The 16,571-nt window shown below is 43.6% G+C and overlaps 1 protein-coding gene across 3 annotated transcripts in view; it reads right to left on the reverse strand.

Moving 5' to 3' along the window:
• ADSL (adenylosuccinate lyase) overlaps positions 1–16,571 on the reverse strand; it is a 688,779-nt gene that overhangs the window by 636,428 nt on the left and 35,780 nt on the right. For all 3 annotated transcript variants that reach the window (XM_077452428.1, XM_077452427.1, XM_077452426.1), the window contains exon 2: positions 4,984–5,187. In XM_077452428.1, coding sequence (XP_077308554.1) covers positions 4,984–5,187 — 204 coding nt within the window. The remainder of the gene's footprint in view (positions 1–4,983; positions 5,188–16,571) is intronic.

Consider the following 16,571-nt stretch of genomic DNA (forward strand, 5'->3'; position numbering starts at 1 on the left):
GCCGTGACTCCAACGCTGTATGAGGCAATTTCACCACCAGTTAAAAAAATAAAAAAAGGGAGCATATATGCCGAAGAAGCGGTTTGCAATACATACAGTCAAAAATCTGACGGAGGCTTGCCCGTGGAAAAGTCCAACCTTCTATATACGGCATAACTTTTGCTGGAGGGGGGGATTACAATATATGTCCATCAAGGACCAGCAACATACTGGACTTTGAATGGTTATACCAGAATGACGCCTGCGGGTTTAGATATCATCTTGGTATCATTCTTTTCAGCCAGTGATCGGCTTTCATGTAAAAGCAATCCTAGTAGCTAATTAGCCCCTAGACTGCTTTTACAAGCAGTGGGATAGGATGGAATGTCCCCCCTCCCAGAAATAAACAGCGCCATTGGGAAATTGGGAAAGCATTTTATCACAACGAACGGTGTGTTCAGATGCTTTGAGGGCTGAGGAAAGATCTAGACCCCAATTTTTTCAAAAAATAAATAAATAAAAAAGTGTACCTGTCACTACCTATTGCTATCATAGGGGATATTCACATTCCCTAAGACAACAATAACATTGATAAAAATAATAATAAAAAATAAAAAAAGCACCCAAGGGTGCCCCCTGCTCTTGCACAGAGGCGAACGCAAGCGTCCGTCTGGAGTCATATGTAAATAGCAATTGTAGCATGTATGTGAGGTATTACCTCCTCTAAGTCTAATGTGGTAACCTGTAAAGGCTTTTAAAAATGTATGTAGTTTGTCGCCACTGCGGATTTGTACGCAGTTTTAAAGCATGTCGTGTTTGGTATCCATGTACTCGGCCTAAGATCATCTTTTTTATTTCAACAAAAATTTGGGCAATATAGTGTGTTTTAGTGCATTAAAAAAATAAATAAAAATAAGGGTATTTTTCCCCCAAACAGTGCATACAATCGCTGCACATATACTGTGTGAAAAAAAAAATGCAATACCCACCATTTTAATCTGTAGGGCCTTTGCTTTAAAAAGTATATATAATGTTTGGGGGTTCAACGTAATTTTATATAAAAAAAAAAAAAAATGTATGTTCATGTAAACAAAAAGTGTCAGAAAGGGCTTTGTCTTCAAGTGGTTAGAAGATTGGATGATGTGTAACATAAGCTTCTAAATGTGTGCATAAAATGCCAGGACAGTTCAAAACCAGCCCCAAATGACCCCAATTTGGAAAGTAGACACCCCAAGCTATTTGCCGAGAGGCATGTCGAGTCCATGGAATATTTTATATTTTGACACAATTTGCAGGAAAAATATAAATTATTTTTTTTGCACAAAGTTGTCACTAAATGGTCAAACATGCCATAGCTATATGTGAAATTACACCCCAAAATACATTCTGTTGCTTCTCCCGAGTATGGGGATACCACATGTGTGAGACTTTTTGGGAGCCTAGCCACGTATGGGACCCCAAAAACCAAGCACCGCCTTCAGGCTTTCTAAGCCCTTGTACAGACGGTCGGACATTCCGACGGAAAATGTCAGATCGGACCGTGTTGTCAGATAATCCGACCATGTGTGGGCTCAGACTGTTTCCTTCGGAATATCCGACCGACAAAAGTTTTAGAGCTGGGCTATAAATAGAATATCTTATATAATATAACATAATATATTTTCCAACAACATGATCCAATCGGACTTTGTCGGATCGGAATTCTCTACAAACGATCGGACAAAGTGCCACGCATGCTCAGATCAAATTCCTAGACCAACGCTATTTGCTACTAGCCTGAATGTAGTCCCGTCATAACGAAATAACATCATCACCTTCTGAACGATCAGATTTTCCGACAACTTGTGTGTATGCAACACCAGTTTCGGCCAAAATCCGTCGGATTTGGTTGTCGGAATGTCCGACCGTGTGTAAGGGCTAAGGGTGTAAACATTTTTTTTTTATTTCACAGGAGGCCACAAAATGCCCAGATGGCACAACTCCCCCCCCCCCCCAAATTACCCCAATTTTGGAATGTAGACTAGAGGTCGACGGATATATCGGCCGATATTTGCCGTTTTTTAAATAATCAGCATCGGCTGATTGTGCTGCTAAAAAGCCGATTCTACAGCTGGACTTTGAAATGACTTCTGTAAGAAGTCAGTGTAAGTTGCCTGAGTCGTCATAGCAACACTTTCCTCCTCTCTGGGCAGACTGCCAAGAAAAGAACTAAATGATACAATGTTTACACTTGAATGAATGAAGTCATCTCTGTGTGTAGAAGTTCTCAGTTTAACCATTTAAAGACTAAATCTTTTCTGACACTTGTTGCTTACAAGTAAAAATCCTGTATTTTCTGCCAGAAAATCACTTAGACCCCCCAAAAATTATATATATTTTTTTAGCAGAGATCCTAGGGAATAAAATAGCGGTTGTTGCAATATTTTATGTCACACAGCATTTGCACAGAGGTCTTTCAAATGCATTTTTTTGGAAAAAAAATACACCATTTAAAAAATAAAAATAAAATAAAAACAGTAAAGTTAGCCCATTTTTTTTTTTTTTTTTTTTTGTCCAAAAGTTTTGACTACCCGTTTTTTTATTTAATATATATAGGTTTTTTTTTTCTTTATCTAGATCATACATACAAGTAAACTGATTGGAGGTTTGTTTTGTTTAATAAATGTTTAAGTGTAAGAAATTTTCTGTATCACTTATGAAAACTGCTTTCACACTGGAGCGGGCAGGCGTTGATGGTAAAACGCAAGTTTTAGCGGCTCTTTACCATCATTTTAGCGGTGCTATTTGGCTGCTAGTGGGGCACATATAACCCAGCTAGCGGCCAAGGAAGAGGTTAAATGCGCCCATGAAGCACCGCTGCCAAATCGCATTGCATGCGCTTCGGCAGTGGTGCCCATTCATATCAATGGACAGGAGTGGTGGAGGAGCGGTATATACACCACTCCAAACGTGCTGCTTGCAGGACTTTTTTTTTTAAGATCCTGCCAGCGCATCGCCTCAGTGTGAAAGCACTCTGTCTTTCACACAGACTGCAGGGGAGCCATTATGCAGGCACTTTACAGGCGCTATTTTTAGCCCAAAAGCGCCTTAAAAAACGCCCCAGTGGGAAAGGTGTGTTAGATCAAGGGGGATTAAAAATAAATAAATAAAATAAAAATCGGCCTAACATATCGGCCCAAAAAAAAAAATCGGCATCATATATCGGCTATCGGCCGCCATGATTTCTAAATATCGGCATCGGCCAGAGAAAAACCCATATCGGTCGACCTCTAATGTAGACACCCCAAGCTATTTTCTGAGAGGTATGGTGAGTTTTTCAGATCTAGCCTTTTGTCACAAAGTTTTGAAATTAAAAAAAAAAATTCAAAAAATAAAATAAAAAAGTTTCTTTAATTTCTTCATTTTCAAAAACAAATGGAGAGTTATAAAATACTCACCATGACTCTCAGCAAATAGGTTGGGGTGTCTACTTTCCAAAATGGGGTAATTTGGGGAGGTTTTTGTGCCATTTTGGCAATTTATAGCCTTTGAAACTGTAGCGAGGAGTGAAATTAAAAATTTGCACCCTTAGAAATCCTGATGGCGGTGATTGGTTTTCGGGGTGCCGTATGCAGCTAGGCTCCCAAAAGGTTCCACACATGTGGTATCCCCGTACTCAGGAGAAGCAGAAAAATTTTGGGGCGCAATTCCACATATAACCATGGCATGTGTGAGCAATATTATATATATATATATATATATATATATATATATATATATATATATATATATATATATATATATATATATATATATATATATATATATATATATATATATATATATATACACATATATATATATATACACACATATATATATATATATATATATATATATATTTTTTTTTTTTTGTCATTATTCAATCACTTGGGAGAAAAAAAAAAAAAAAAAAAAACACACACACCACACAACATTCGATGGGCTCAACATGCCTCTCAGCAATTTCCTTGGGGTGTCTACCTTCCAAAGTGGGGTCATTGGGAGGGGGTGTTTGTACTGCCCTGCCGTTTTAGCACCTCAAGAAATGAGATAGGCAGTCATAAATTAAAAGCCGTGTAAATTCCAGAAAACGTACTCTAGTTTGTAGACACTATAACTTTTGCGCAAACCAATAAATATATGCTTATTGACTTTTTTTTTTTTTACAAAAAAAAAAAAAAAAAAAAAAAAAAAAAAAAAACACACATCTGGCTGAATACATTTTGGCCTAAATGTATGACTAAAATTGATTATTAGATTTTTCTTATAACAAAAAGTAGAAAATATCTTTCTCCCCCTCTCCCCCCCCACCCAAGATTTTCGGTCTTTCAGTTTATATCGCAAAAAAAATAAAAAATTGCAGAGGCAATCAAATACCATCAAAAGAAAGCTCTATTTGTGGGAAGAAAGGATGCAAATTTTGTTTGGGTACAACATTGCATGACCAAGCAATTACCAGTTAAAGCAGTGCGAAATTGTAAAAAGACCTCTGGTCCTTAGACTGACAATTGGTCCGGGGCTTAAGTGGTTAAGATAAAAAAAACCTTCTGACTTAACAACCACTTTAAAATTAGCTGATTTGAGTGTGACACCATAGAGTCTACAAGTTTGAACTTTCACAATATTATAATTTTCTAAGATACTGAATTTCTGTTTTTCACTAGCTGTAAGCCATAATCATCAAAATTAAAAGAAAGAAATGCATCACTTTGTCACCCCAGATGTTTTTGAACTACATTTCCCCATGATGCTCATACACTCTGCAGTGTAATTAAGCATCATGGGGAAATGTAGTGCCAAAACATCTGGGGTGCCAAGGTTCACCATCACGGATATAGGAGTTTCACTTTTTGAATTGATTAACTGAAATAAATTAACTTTTTGATAGTCAGTCATTTTTTTTTTGAGATGCGCCTGTAGATGCTTTTAAATATCATCTAAATTTCTATAGGCAAGGCTTACTGCTAAGCATGGCATACTCACCGTGTTGTCACCCACATAACAGGAAGTGGCTCCGAGATGAATAATGGGCGCAGCTCGAGGACAACAATGCGCAAATGTATGCACATGAGCCATGACATCATGTCGCAAGCGTTTCTCCTCCTCAGCTGCCATTTTGAAGTCTATATTCTCCAAGTTGGTCTCCATTTCCTGGATCTGCTCTTCTGTAATTGGAAGTCCCAAACTCTACAAAAGCATAAAAAAAATAAAAAAAACATAAAAATTATATATATTACATTACATACACACTTCATACTGCTGCTTACAAAAAAACATTTACTCGCTCTGGTTTATTACGGACAATGTAAAAAGACAAGACAAGGTTACATTAACCTCTTCACAACTGCCCCACGCAAATATACTGCGGCAGATGGCCGCTCTGCGCCAGATCACGTAATGGGTACGCAAGAGGTACGCGATATGGCACATTCATGCGCACCTCCGGCAGCGCACTCCCACTGTGATTGGGCACAGCGGGAGCCAACCAGCGGGTCCGGCGGACGTGATATCTGCTGGGATCCACTGATCGTTTGGGAGACTAGCAGAACGATGGTCTGCCTAGGTAAACAAGGCAGACCGCCGTTCTGTGAAAAGGGAAGGCAGCAATCTTGTGCTTTTGATAAGCAGAAACATGGATCTGTCTGCCCACAGTAAAACCAAACCCCAAACCGTAAGAAAAAAAGCTCTCAGGGAACAGTTAACCCTTTGAAAAAAAAAATATTTAGCAGAACACATATTAGCCTAAATTGATAAAGAAATTAGATTTTCGCTTTTTTTTGGGTATTTTTTTTTATAGCAGAAAGTTAAAAAAAAAAAAAATAATGTTTTCCAAAGGGTCGCTCTTTTTTGTTTATAGCACAAAAAATAAAAGCCACAGAGGTGTTTATTTAACCACTTGCTTACAGGGCACTTAAACACCTTCCTGCCCAGACCAATTTTCAGCTTTCGGTGCTCTCACACTTTGAATGACAATTACTCAGTCATGCAACACTGTACCCAAATGAATTTTTTGTCCTTTTTTTCCCACAAATAGAGCTTTCTTTTGGTGGTATTTTATCACCTCTGGGGTTTTTATTTTTTGCGCTATAAATGAAAAAAGACCGAAAATTTGGAAAAAAAAACGCATATTTCTTTGTTTCTGTGACAGAATTATGCAAATTATTAATTTTTCTTCATAAATTTTGGTCACAATTTATACTGCTACATATCTTTGGTAAAAATAACCCAAATTAGTGGATATTATTTGGTCTTTGTGAAAGTTAGAGCGTCTACAAGCTGTGGTGCGAATCGCACAAAATTGATCACATCTGATGTACTGGTGGCCTATCTCGCTTCTTGTGACCCGAACAAGTCAGGAAAGTGCAAATACCCCCCAAATGACCCCTTTTTGGAAAGTAGACATTCCAAGGTATTTAGTAAGAGGTATAGTGAGCTTTTTGATGTTGTCATTTTTTTCCCACAATTCTTTGCAAAATTAAGATTTTTCATTTTTTTTTTTTTTTCTCCACAAAATTGTCATTGTAATAGGTTATTTCTCTCACGTGGCATGTGTATACCACAAATACACCCCCCAAAAAATTCTGCTACTCCTCCTGAGTATTACAATACCACATGTGTGTGACTTTTTCACAGCCTGGCCACATAGAGAGGCCCAACATGCAGGTAGCGCCATCATGTGTTCTAGGAACATAAATTACACATCTAACTTGTTGACTATTTATTACACTTTTGAAGCACCAGGACAATGACACGTGACACTGATGACAGATGGCACTGATACGTGGCAATGATGGCACTTATACGTGGCACTGATGACAGGTGGCACTGACAGATGGCACTAATACGTGGCACTGATGACAGATGGCACTAATATGTGGCACTGATGACACGTGGCACTAATACGTGGCACTGAAACGTGGCACCGATGACAGATGGCACTAATACGTGGCACTAATATGTGCCACCGATGACAGATGGCACTAATACATGGCACCGATGACGCGTGACACTGATGACAGATGGCACTGATAAGTGGCATTGATGACACGTGACACTGACAACAGATGGCACGTGACACTGACAGGTGGCACTGATGACAAATGGCACTGATACGTGGCACTGACGACACGTGGCACTGACGACACGTGGCACTGGGGGCAGGTGGCACTGGGGGCAGGGGGCACTGGGGGCAGGGGGCACTGAGGGCAGGTAGCACTGGGGGCAGGTAGCACTGGGGGCAGGTAGCACTGGGGGCAGGTAGCACTGGGGTGGATGGCACTGGGGGCAGGTAGCACTGGGGGCAGGTAGCACTGGGGTGGATGGCACTGGGGGCAGGTAGCACTGGGGTGGATGGCACTGGGGGCAGGTAGCACTGGGGTGGATGGCACTGGGGCAGATGGCACTGGGGCAGATGGCACTGGGGCAGATGGCACTGGGGCAGATGGCACTGGGGCAGATGGCACTGGGGCAGATGGCACTGGGGCAGATGGCACTGGGGCAGATGGCACTGGGGCAGATGGCACTTTATTTTATTTTTTTTACTTTTTTTTTTTCCCCCCACAGGCAGAACGGCTGCCGCTGCAGCCGTTCATCTCTCCCCTCTCCCCTCCTCGCACAGACAGTGCGAGGAAGGAGAGCGGCGCCGAGAGATGATCTCATATGTTTACATATGAGATCATCTCCCATTGGACACGCCGATCACGCTGTAAACGGCCGCTGTGATTGGCCGTTTACAGCGATCTGTGTTTGCCTGTCCCCGGGGGACACGGCGAACACAGAGCTTCTGCGATGCGCGCCCGCGGGGGCGCGCATTGCGGAAGTAAACATCGGGCCGTCCAGGGACGACCGCCCGGACGAATGCGCCTGCTCTACGGCCGTAATTCAGCCATAGGGCGGGCGCGAGGAGGTTAAATACCACCTAAAAGAAAGCTCTATATATGGGGGGGGGGGGGGACAAAAACATTGTATTTGGGTACATCGTTACATGTCAGTTAGTTAAAGGAATGCAGTGACGTATCGCAAAAAATAGCTGAATTGGTTAATGCAATTGCTAGTATTCCTCACTTAGTGAAAGCAAGTGTTTAATATGCTAGCGTAAACCCAACAGAATGTGGGAGTGAACATTAGGGGATATAGCATAAGCCCCTATTCACACCTGTACAACTTGTCATGCAATTTGACAGTTCCAAATCACAAGTCGCACCCCATTGCCGGCAATGGAACCAATCATATTGCCGGAACGTTGCAGCGATTATGAAAAAGGTTCTTGCACTACTTTATCAGAAGTAAAATTTTAAAATGAACTTGCAAGCTGCAATAAAAAGAGGCAGTGCAAATCACACTGATGTGCAGCTTTGAAATTGTGCTGAAGTAGTGTGAATGCAAAGCTGTACTGGTGTGAATAGGGGGCTAAAGGGCAGACATAAAAGCAGATGACGTATTTACATAATAATGCTGCTCAAGGAGGCAAGCACATTTCATGGTATGGAGCAAAGGGGAAAATATACTTGCTAAAAAAGCAGAAAAACAGAGTATATAATACGATGTATAGCATGACAGTTTTTTGTTTTTTTTAACCACTTGCTTACTGGGCACTTAAACCCCCCTCCTGCCCAGACCAATTTTCAGCTTTCAGCGCTGATGCACTTTGAATGACAATTGCGCGGGCATACAACACTGTACCCAAATTAAATTTTTATAATTTTTTTCCCCACAAATAGAGCTTTCTTTTGGTGGTATTTAATTACAGCTGGGAGTTTTATTTTTTGCTAAACAAACAAAAAAAAAAAAAAAAAAAATCATGTTTAATAGTTTGTTATTAAATTTTGCAAACAGGTCATTTTTCTCCTTCACTGAAGTGCGCTGATGAGGCAGCACTGATAGGCATAGTTAAGGTGGCACCAATAGGCACAGATAAGGTAGTACTGATGGGTACAGATAAGGAAGTACTGATGGGTACAGATAAGGAAGTACTGATGGGTACAGATGAGGCGGCACTGATGGGCACAGATGAGGCGGCACTGATGGGCACAGATGAGGCGGCACTGATGGGCACAGATGAGGCGGCACTGATGGGCACAGATGAGGCGGCACTGATGGGCACAGATGAGGCGGCACTGATGGGTGGCACAGATGGGTGGCACTAAGGGGCACTGATAGGTGGCACTGATGGGCACTGGTAGATGACACTGATGGGCACGGATATGTGGCACTGGGGTGCAGCACCGTTGAGGCAGATTGCGGGCCCCGATGGGTGGCACTGTGGGCACCGAGGGGTGGCACTTATTTATTGATGAGGTGGCACTGGCAGGGGGCAGGGCTGGCTGTGATCGGGACTTATGTCCTGATCACAGCCGCCAGTGATCGGCTCTTTTTTTTTTACTCCTCGCGCTGTCAGTGCGAGGAGGAATAGCAGCCCATTACCGGCTCCGTTGTATCACATGATCAGCGGTCATTGGCTGACAGCTGATCACGTGGCAAGGGGTCGGGATCGACCCCTTACTCGGATCCGTGATCAGGCGAGTCTCGTAGACTTGCCGATCACAGGGGGCGCGCAGGCCGCTCGAGCACGGGACGACGTCAATAGACGTAGTCCCGGCAAAGGAGGTCCGCGCTGTAGCCGTCATTTGGCTATAGCGCGGATCTCAACTGGTTAAAGTAGAATATTATTTTCATACACAACAAACAATACAGAAAACAAACTGCATATAGAGCGAACATCACTCAAACCATTACATAATCTGGTAAACTGGTATACATTTAGCGGGTATGTGACAACCTAAGGGTGACATGTCTATTCTGCTTAATTGGACCCAATCAATGATCAAGACTTCCTTTAGTCTTTCAAGGAGGTGGTGGTAGGGTACTTTCGGGGGGGCTGACCCAAGAGCCCCAAATCTAAAGGAATTTTTTTGGGCATCCTCTGGACTCATACGTCAACTTATATAATGGTATTGCATGATTAATGGTAATTATCCAAAAGGTTATAGTTGGTGAGGACTGAGACTTCCAGTGGATGGTTATCAATTTCTTGGCATAGAATAGTACTATGCGCAGAAAGGTTTGTACATTCTTGGATATACCTTCATCAATCAATATATCCCAGTAAGCACTGCAGAGGGTTGCAAATATTGGGTATCTGAGTTAAGGAGCTGATGAAGGCCATGACCTCCGACCAGAACTTTCTAAAATCGGGGTACACTCCCACATCAGATGAAAGAATGTGCCATCTGCCGTACCACAACGAGAACATAATGCAGAGGGTAATCTAATTTGTATAGTAAACATAGTGTGACGTAGGATCTGTATAACAATTTTGTCTGTATCACCTGGTCACGGGAAGAAATGACCTGGAGGGGGGGGGGAAGAACTTCCTGCCAGATGTCCTCCGTCAACTCAAGGATGTCAGCACTCCATTACTGCTGAGCCTATGACTTGTAGAATGTAGGAGGGATCTAGAATATGATGAAACTAGTTTAGTGTGAGAAGAATCGGTCAGTAATCGTTCTAGTGGAAAGAGTTAAAAAACTATATTACGAAGGCCAAACTGCGTTGCAGCAGTGTGACGTATTTGTAAATATAGAAAGTAGGCCGTACTGGGTAGGTTATATTCCCGACGAAATTCCTCAAAAGGGCGGAACATATTCTTTGAAAATAGGTGCATGATCGTTTCCCCCCCCCCCCCCCCCCACCCGTGTAGACCAGAATCGCCCATCAGTTCTGTGGTAGAATTCCTGCAAATTCGTATTTTCCCACAGTGGGGTATTTGTCGAGTATGTATTGTGTTCGTTGGACGGCAGCATTTTAGTAAGCCGAAAAATCCGTAGGGTCTAGTATAGTTGTACCCACTTTCCCTCCAAGACATAAGATGAAGCAAGTTTTGAAGAGATTCATAGGAGGCGAGTAAAGCAGCCTCCAAGGCAGGGGCCACATTGTTGGCTTCAGGATAAAACCACCAGTGCGCATGGGTCAACTGCGAGGCGCTATAATAGGTTGGAAGGCAAGGTAAAGCCAGTCCACCCTCCATTACCGGCAACTGCAGGGTGGTTTTCGCAATCCTAACTACTCCCCCCTCCAAATGAAAGTGGTAAGAATAGAGTCCATTTCCTTAAAATTTTTCCTTAGTGACATATACTGGCGAATTACTCAGGATATACAGAAATCGTGGTAAAAAGATAATTTTAAAAAAGGTTTATCCTACCTAGTAGTGTTAGGGGGAGATTGAGAACCACATTAACCACTTTCAGACCGGACCATTTTGCTGGTAAATGACCAGAGGTCTTTTTACAATTTGGCACTGCGCTGCTTTAACTGGTAATTGCCCGGTCATGCAATGTTGTACCCAAACAAAATTTGCGTCCTTTTCTTCCCACAAATAGAGCTTTCTTTTGATGGTATTTGATTGCCTCTGCGATTTTTATTTTTTGCGATATAAACGTAAAAAGACAGCAAATTTTGAAAAAAAATGATATTTTCTACTTTTTGTTATTAGAAAAATCCAATAAACTCAATTTTAGTCATACATTTAGGCCAAAATGTATTCAGCCACATGTCTTTGGTAAAAAAAAAGTCAATAATTGTATATTTATTGGTTTGCGCAAAAGTTGTCACATCTACAAACTAAGGTACGTTTTCTGGAATTTACGCAGCTTTTAGTTTACGACTGCCTATCTCATTTCTTGAGGTGCTAAAATGGCAGGGCAGTACAAAACCCCCCCAAATGACCCCATTTTGGAAAGTAGACACCCTAAGGAAATTGATAAGAGGCATGTTGAGCCCATTGAATATTTTATTTTTTTGCCTCAAGCGATTGAATAATGACAAAAAATATTTTTTTTTTTTTTTTATTTTTTTTTTTTACACAAAGTTGTCACTAAATGATATATTGCTCACACATGCTATGGGCATATGTGAAATGACACCCCAAAATAAATTCTGCTGCTTCTCCCGAGTACGGGGATACCACATATGTGGGACTTTTTGGGAGCCTAGCTGCGTACGGGGCCCCGAAAACCAAGCACCGCCTTCAGGCTTTCTAAGGGCGTAAATTTTTGATTTCACTTCTCACTACCTATTACAGTTTTGAAGGCCATAAAATGCCAAGATGGCACAAAACCCCCACAAATGACCCCATTTTAGAAAGTAGACACCCCAAGCTATTTGCTGAGAGGCATTTTGAGTCCATGGAATATTTTATATTTTGCCACAAGTTGCGGGAAAATTACAAACTAATCTTTTTTAATTTTTTTTTTTCACAAAGTTGTCACTAAATGATATATTGCTCACGCATGCCATGGGCATATGTGAAATGACACCCCAAAATAAATTCTGCTGCTTCTCCTGAGTACGGGGATACCACATATGTGGGACTTTTTGGGAGCCTAGCCGCGTACGGGGCCCCGAAAACCAAGCACTGCCTTCAGGATTTCTAAGGGCGTTACAGTTTTGAAAGCCATAAAATGCCAAGATGGCACAAACCCCCCCCAAATGACCCCATTTTGGAAAGTAGACACCCCTAAATTTAGGGGTACACTAGTGAGACTAGGTAATAAATGGTGGGTGCCCTGAAACTATAAAAAAAATAACTAACCAACCAGCGTCACCTGTAACAGTTATATGGTGATCACTGGTGAAAGGGTTAACTAGGGGGCAATCAGGGGGCTTTATGAGGTAGTATATGGGGGTCCCTGGCGCTATAAAAAGCTGTGGCGAACCTAAATACCTACCTGCCTAACTAGCGTCACCTGTGACACTAATACAGCGATCAGAAAAATGATCGCTTATTAGGCTGGGTTCACACTGGAGCGATGCGGGAACGCCACGAATCCGTGGCGGGTTCCCGCATCGCATGCCTCCCGGCGGCTGTTCACACTGCCCTATGCGAACTGCTGGGAGTGTCAGTGAAATGTTAATGACACCCCCAGATCAGTTCGCATATCGCAGTGCGATCTGCAAACTCGGATCGCATGGTGTGAACACCCATGCGATCCGATTCTGCTGCGGGCCAAAAAAAAGAGTCCCGTGCGAATTTGCGGCGGGTGCGACACGAATTCAGCCATACTATCTGTATGGCTGAACTCGAATCGCACAGAGATCGGATGTGATTTGCACTGCAGTGCGGTGCGAATCACATTCGTTCTCATAAACCGCTGCAATGTGAACCCAGCCTTAGTGACACTGGCGACGGGGGGTGATTACGGGGTTAAACCTTTATTGGGGGGGTTAGGGGGGCACATTAGAACTAAAGGGGGCTAACCCTAACTGCCCTAACAGTTATTACAGTCACAAATGACACCAATGCAAAAAAAAAAAAAGCAATTGGTGTCACTGTGACTGGGGGGGCAGGGGTAAAGGGGGGGTGTGAGTGTGCCTGGCATGTTCTACTGTGTAGTGTAGTGCTTGTGCAATTCACCGATGCTCTCTCCTCGGTGCCGGAACGAAAAATACCGACACGGAGGAGAGAATACATCACTTCCTCTCCTGTGTTTACATTACAGGAGAGGAAGTGATGTCACCGGACATTTTCATTCGTCGGGAGCGATCGCGAGGGGGTGGCCATGAATGAATGGCCGTCCCCTCGTCCGGGATCGCTCCCGAACGAATACCGACCGCCGCAGGCACCGGGCGGGGGCCCGATCGGGCCCCCGACCCGCGGGCAGGCAAGGACGTACATGTAAGCCCTTATGCCTGCCCGTGCCATTCTGTCGACGTACATCGTCGTGCGGCGGTCGGCAAGTGGTTAAAGACGTGGACCCATTTTCCAATAAGAGGATCTAGGTTGATTTTGATGTAAGAGGAGATTGGTTGTTGAACCCCTAGATATCAGAAGGAACTGACTATTTGTAAGGGGCAGGAGGGAGGTGGCACCATCAACGTTGCTTGGTCTATCATAAAGAGAAGGGATTTGTCCCAGTTGACCTGGAACCCAGAAAAGTGACCAAACCTTCCAATAATTTCCAGCAGGGCTGGGAGAGACGGCTGGGAATCCAACAGGTAAACTAACACATCATCAGCGTACAAAGATAACTTTTCTTCCAGACCCCCCAATCCCAACTGTCCCGCTTGCATAGCATAATTATATACCTTCAGTAGTTGGGGTATTAGTATTTCTCTGAAGTGCATACACCATTCGATGGGGAATCCATCCAACCCTGGCGTTTTGTTTCTGGCAAAGGATTATATGGCTTCCCCAATTTAGCATGACAAAGTTTTCCATTTTATTTTATTTTTTTAAATTGTGCCCTGTACGAAAAGGTTCCCTCTAATTATGGTAATTCTAGGTCTTGCTGCCGTGTGGTGTTTAACGCCACGCTTAATGGATGATGAACAGCCCTACATATATTTCAGATTGCTAGAAAATAGTTTATTGTACTCACTGTAAAATCCTTTTCTCTGAAGTTCATTGACGGACACAGGACCTTTAATCTTGACCTTAGGGTTATATCGCCACCTTCAGGAGAGGACTAGGCAGAACATATAAAAAACAGCAAAACTGCACAGTACCACCCTGGGGACGGTCCTACTGGCTAGAACCTCTCACTCTGCTTCCAGCAGCTCAGTTCATCAAAAAGCAGTACGAACATAAATAGGAGGGGTTGGTGCCGGGTCCCTCAATGAACTTCAGAGAAAGGGATTTTACGTCGAGTAAAAAAAAAAAATCCTATTTTCGCTTTCATTCACTGACGGACAAAGCACCTTTAATCTTGACCTTAGGGACGTCCCCAAGCAGTGTCAAAAAAAGAGGGGTGAGGGGCGTGGCCTGGACACGGAGGAATAAAGACGAGAATCCACAGAGCTCCTGGCAGTCTCCCACCCAATCTGAGGATTACAGCTAATACAGCACAATATGTGCACCTCTAGAAAAAGATCCACAAAGAGGGATAACAGATCTACTAGACCCACGGCTCAAGCTCCACCACCGAGTGAAATTCAAAGACTTTACCAGCACTCACAACAACACTCGCCGGGAATTAAAGCGGGAGTCCACCGGGACTCCGCGTTTTTTTTTTTTTTTTTTTTTTTTTTTTTTTTTTTTTAAAGCCAGCAGCTACAAATACTGCAGCTGCTGACTTTTAAAATAGTGACACTTACCTGTCCAGCGCGCCCGCGATGTCGGCACCCGAAGCCAATCTCTAGATCGTCTGCAAGGTGCTGCCACCGCCATCTTAGGTATGAGAATCAGGAAATTGAGCCTTTCGGCTTCATTTTCCGGTTCCCTACTGCGCATGCGCGAATCGCGCTGCGCAATAAGGATGGTCCCCGCTGCCTCTGGGATCTGTATGTTTCCCAGCAGGCAGCGGGGCACTTGCGGAAAGGGGCGGGCACTTGCGGAAAGGGGCGTAATCTACGCCCCTTTCCGCAGAGAGCTATCCCGGAAGTGGGTGCAGAATACCTGTACTGTACAGGTATCTGCACCCCCCTCCCCCCTGAAAGGTGCCAATTGTGGCGCCGGAGGGGGGGGGGAGGGTTCCGATGAGCGGAGGTCCACTTTAGAGTGGACCTCCGCTTTAAGATGGTGGCGACACATGGAGGGAGACCGAACTATCAGCCGCTCACCAGACCCAAGTATGGAGGTTCCGCTCACTGATCCATACCTCGGCACCCCTCCGGATCTTCACCCCGACGCTGAGGAGAACCCACAAACATCCTCTCAATCATTTCAAGTAGACGCTGAGTTGCGCTCTCTCTGCTGCAAGCCTTCCCCACAAAAGCGGACATTACAGCTCTCATTAGAATGGTAGAGGATGCCCACCGCAAAGAACTAGACTTAGTGAAAACAGAGGTGAAGGAGCTTACCTCTAGAATTGCAAGAAGGGAGACCTCCCTGTCAGCCCTAGAACTCCAGGTAACAGCAATAGAATGTAGTGATGTAGTCTGTAGACTACATCACTACATAAGGAGAGAATCATACGAAAAACTTGGAGGCAGGAGACCCAAAATTTGATGGAGTAATAATCAAGATACTGCCAGACTTCTCCCCACCACCCTGCAGAGGCGAGCATTCTTGAAGCCACTTCTGGACCTGGCCCGCTGCAGAGGAGCAACGTACCACTGGGGATACCCATTAGAGGTCGACCGATATGGGTTTTTCTCTGGCCGATGCCGATATTTAGAAATCATGGCGGCCGATAGCCGATATATGATGCCGATTTTTTTGGGCCGATATGTTAGGCCGATTTTATTTTATTTATTTATTTTTAATCCCCCTTGATCTAACACACCTTTCCCACTGGGGCGTTTTTTAAGGCGCTTTTGGGCTAAAAATAGCACCTGTAAAGTGCCTGCAAAATGGCTCCCCTGCAGTCTGTGTGAAAGACAGAGTGCTTTCACACTGAGGCGATGCGCTGGCAGGATCTTAAAAAAAAAGTCCTGCAAGCAGCACGTTTGGAGTGGTGTATACCGCTCCTCCACCACTCCTGTCCATTGATATGAATGGGCACCACTGCCGAAGCGCATGCAATGCGATTTGGCAGCGGTGCTTCATGGGCGCATTTAACCTCTTCCTTGGCCGCTAGCTGGGTTATATGTGCCCCACTAGCAGCCAAATAGCACCGCTAAAATGATGGTAAAGA

Source organism: Lithobates pipiens, unplaced genomic scaffold (assembly GCF_037356315.1).
Source record: "Lithobates pipiens isolate NorthernLeopardFrog02 unplaced genomic scaffold, aLitPip1_a1.2 Scaffold_23, whole genome shotgun sequence".
Lineage (NCBI taxonomy): Eukaryota > Metazoa > Chordata > Amphibia > Anura > Ranidae > Lithobates > Lithobates pipiens.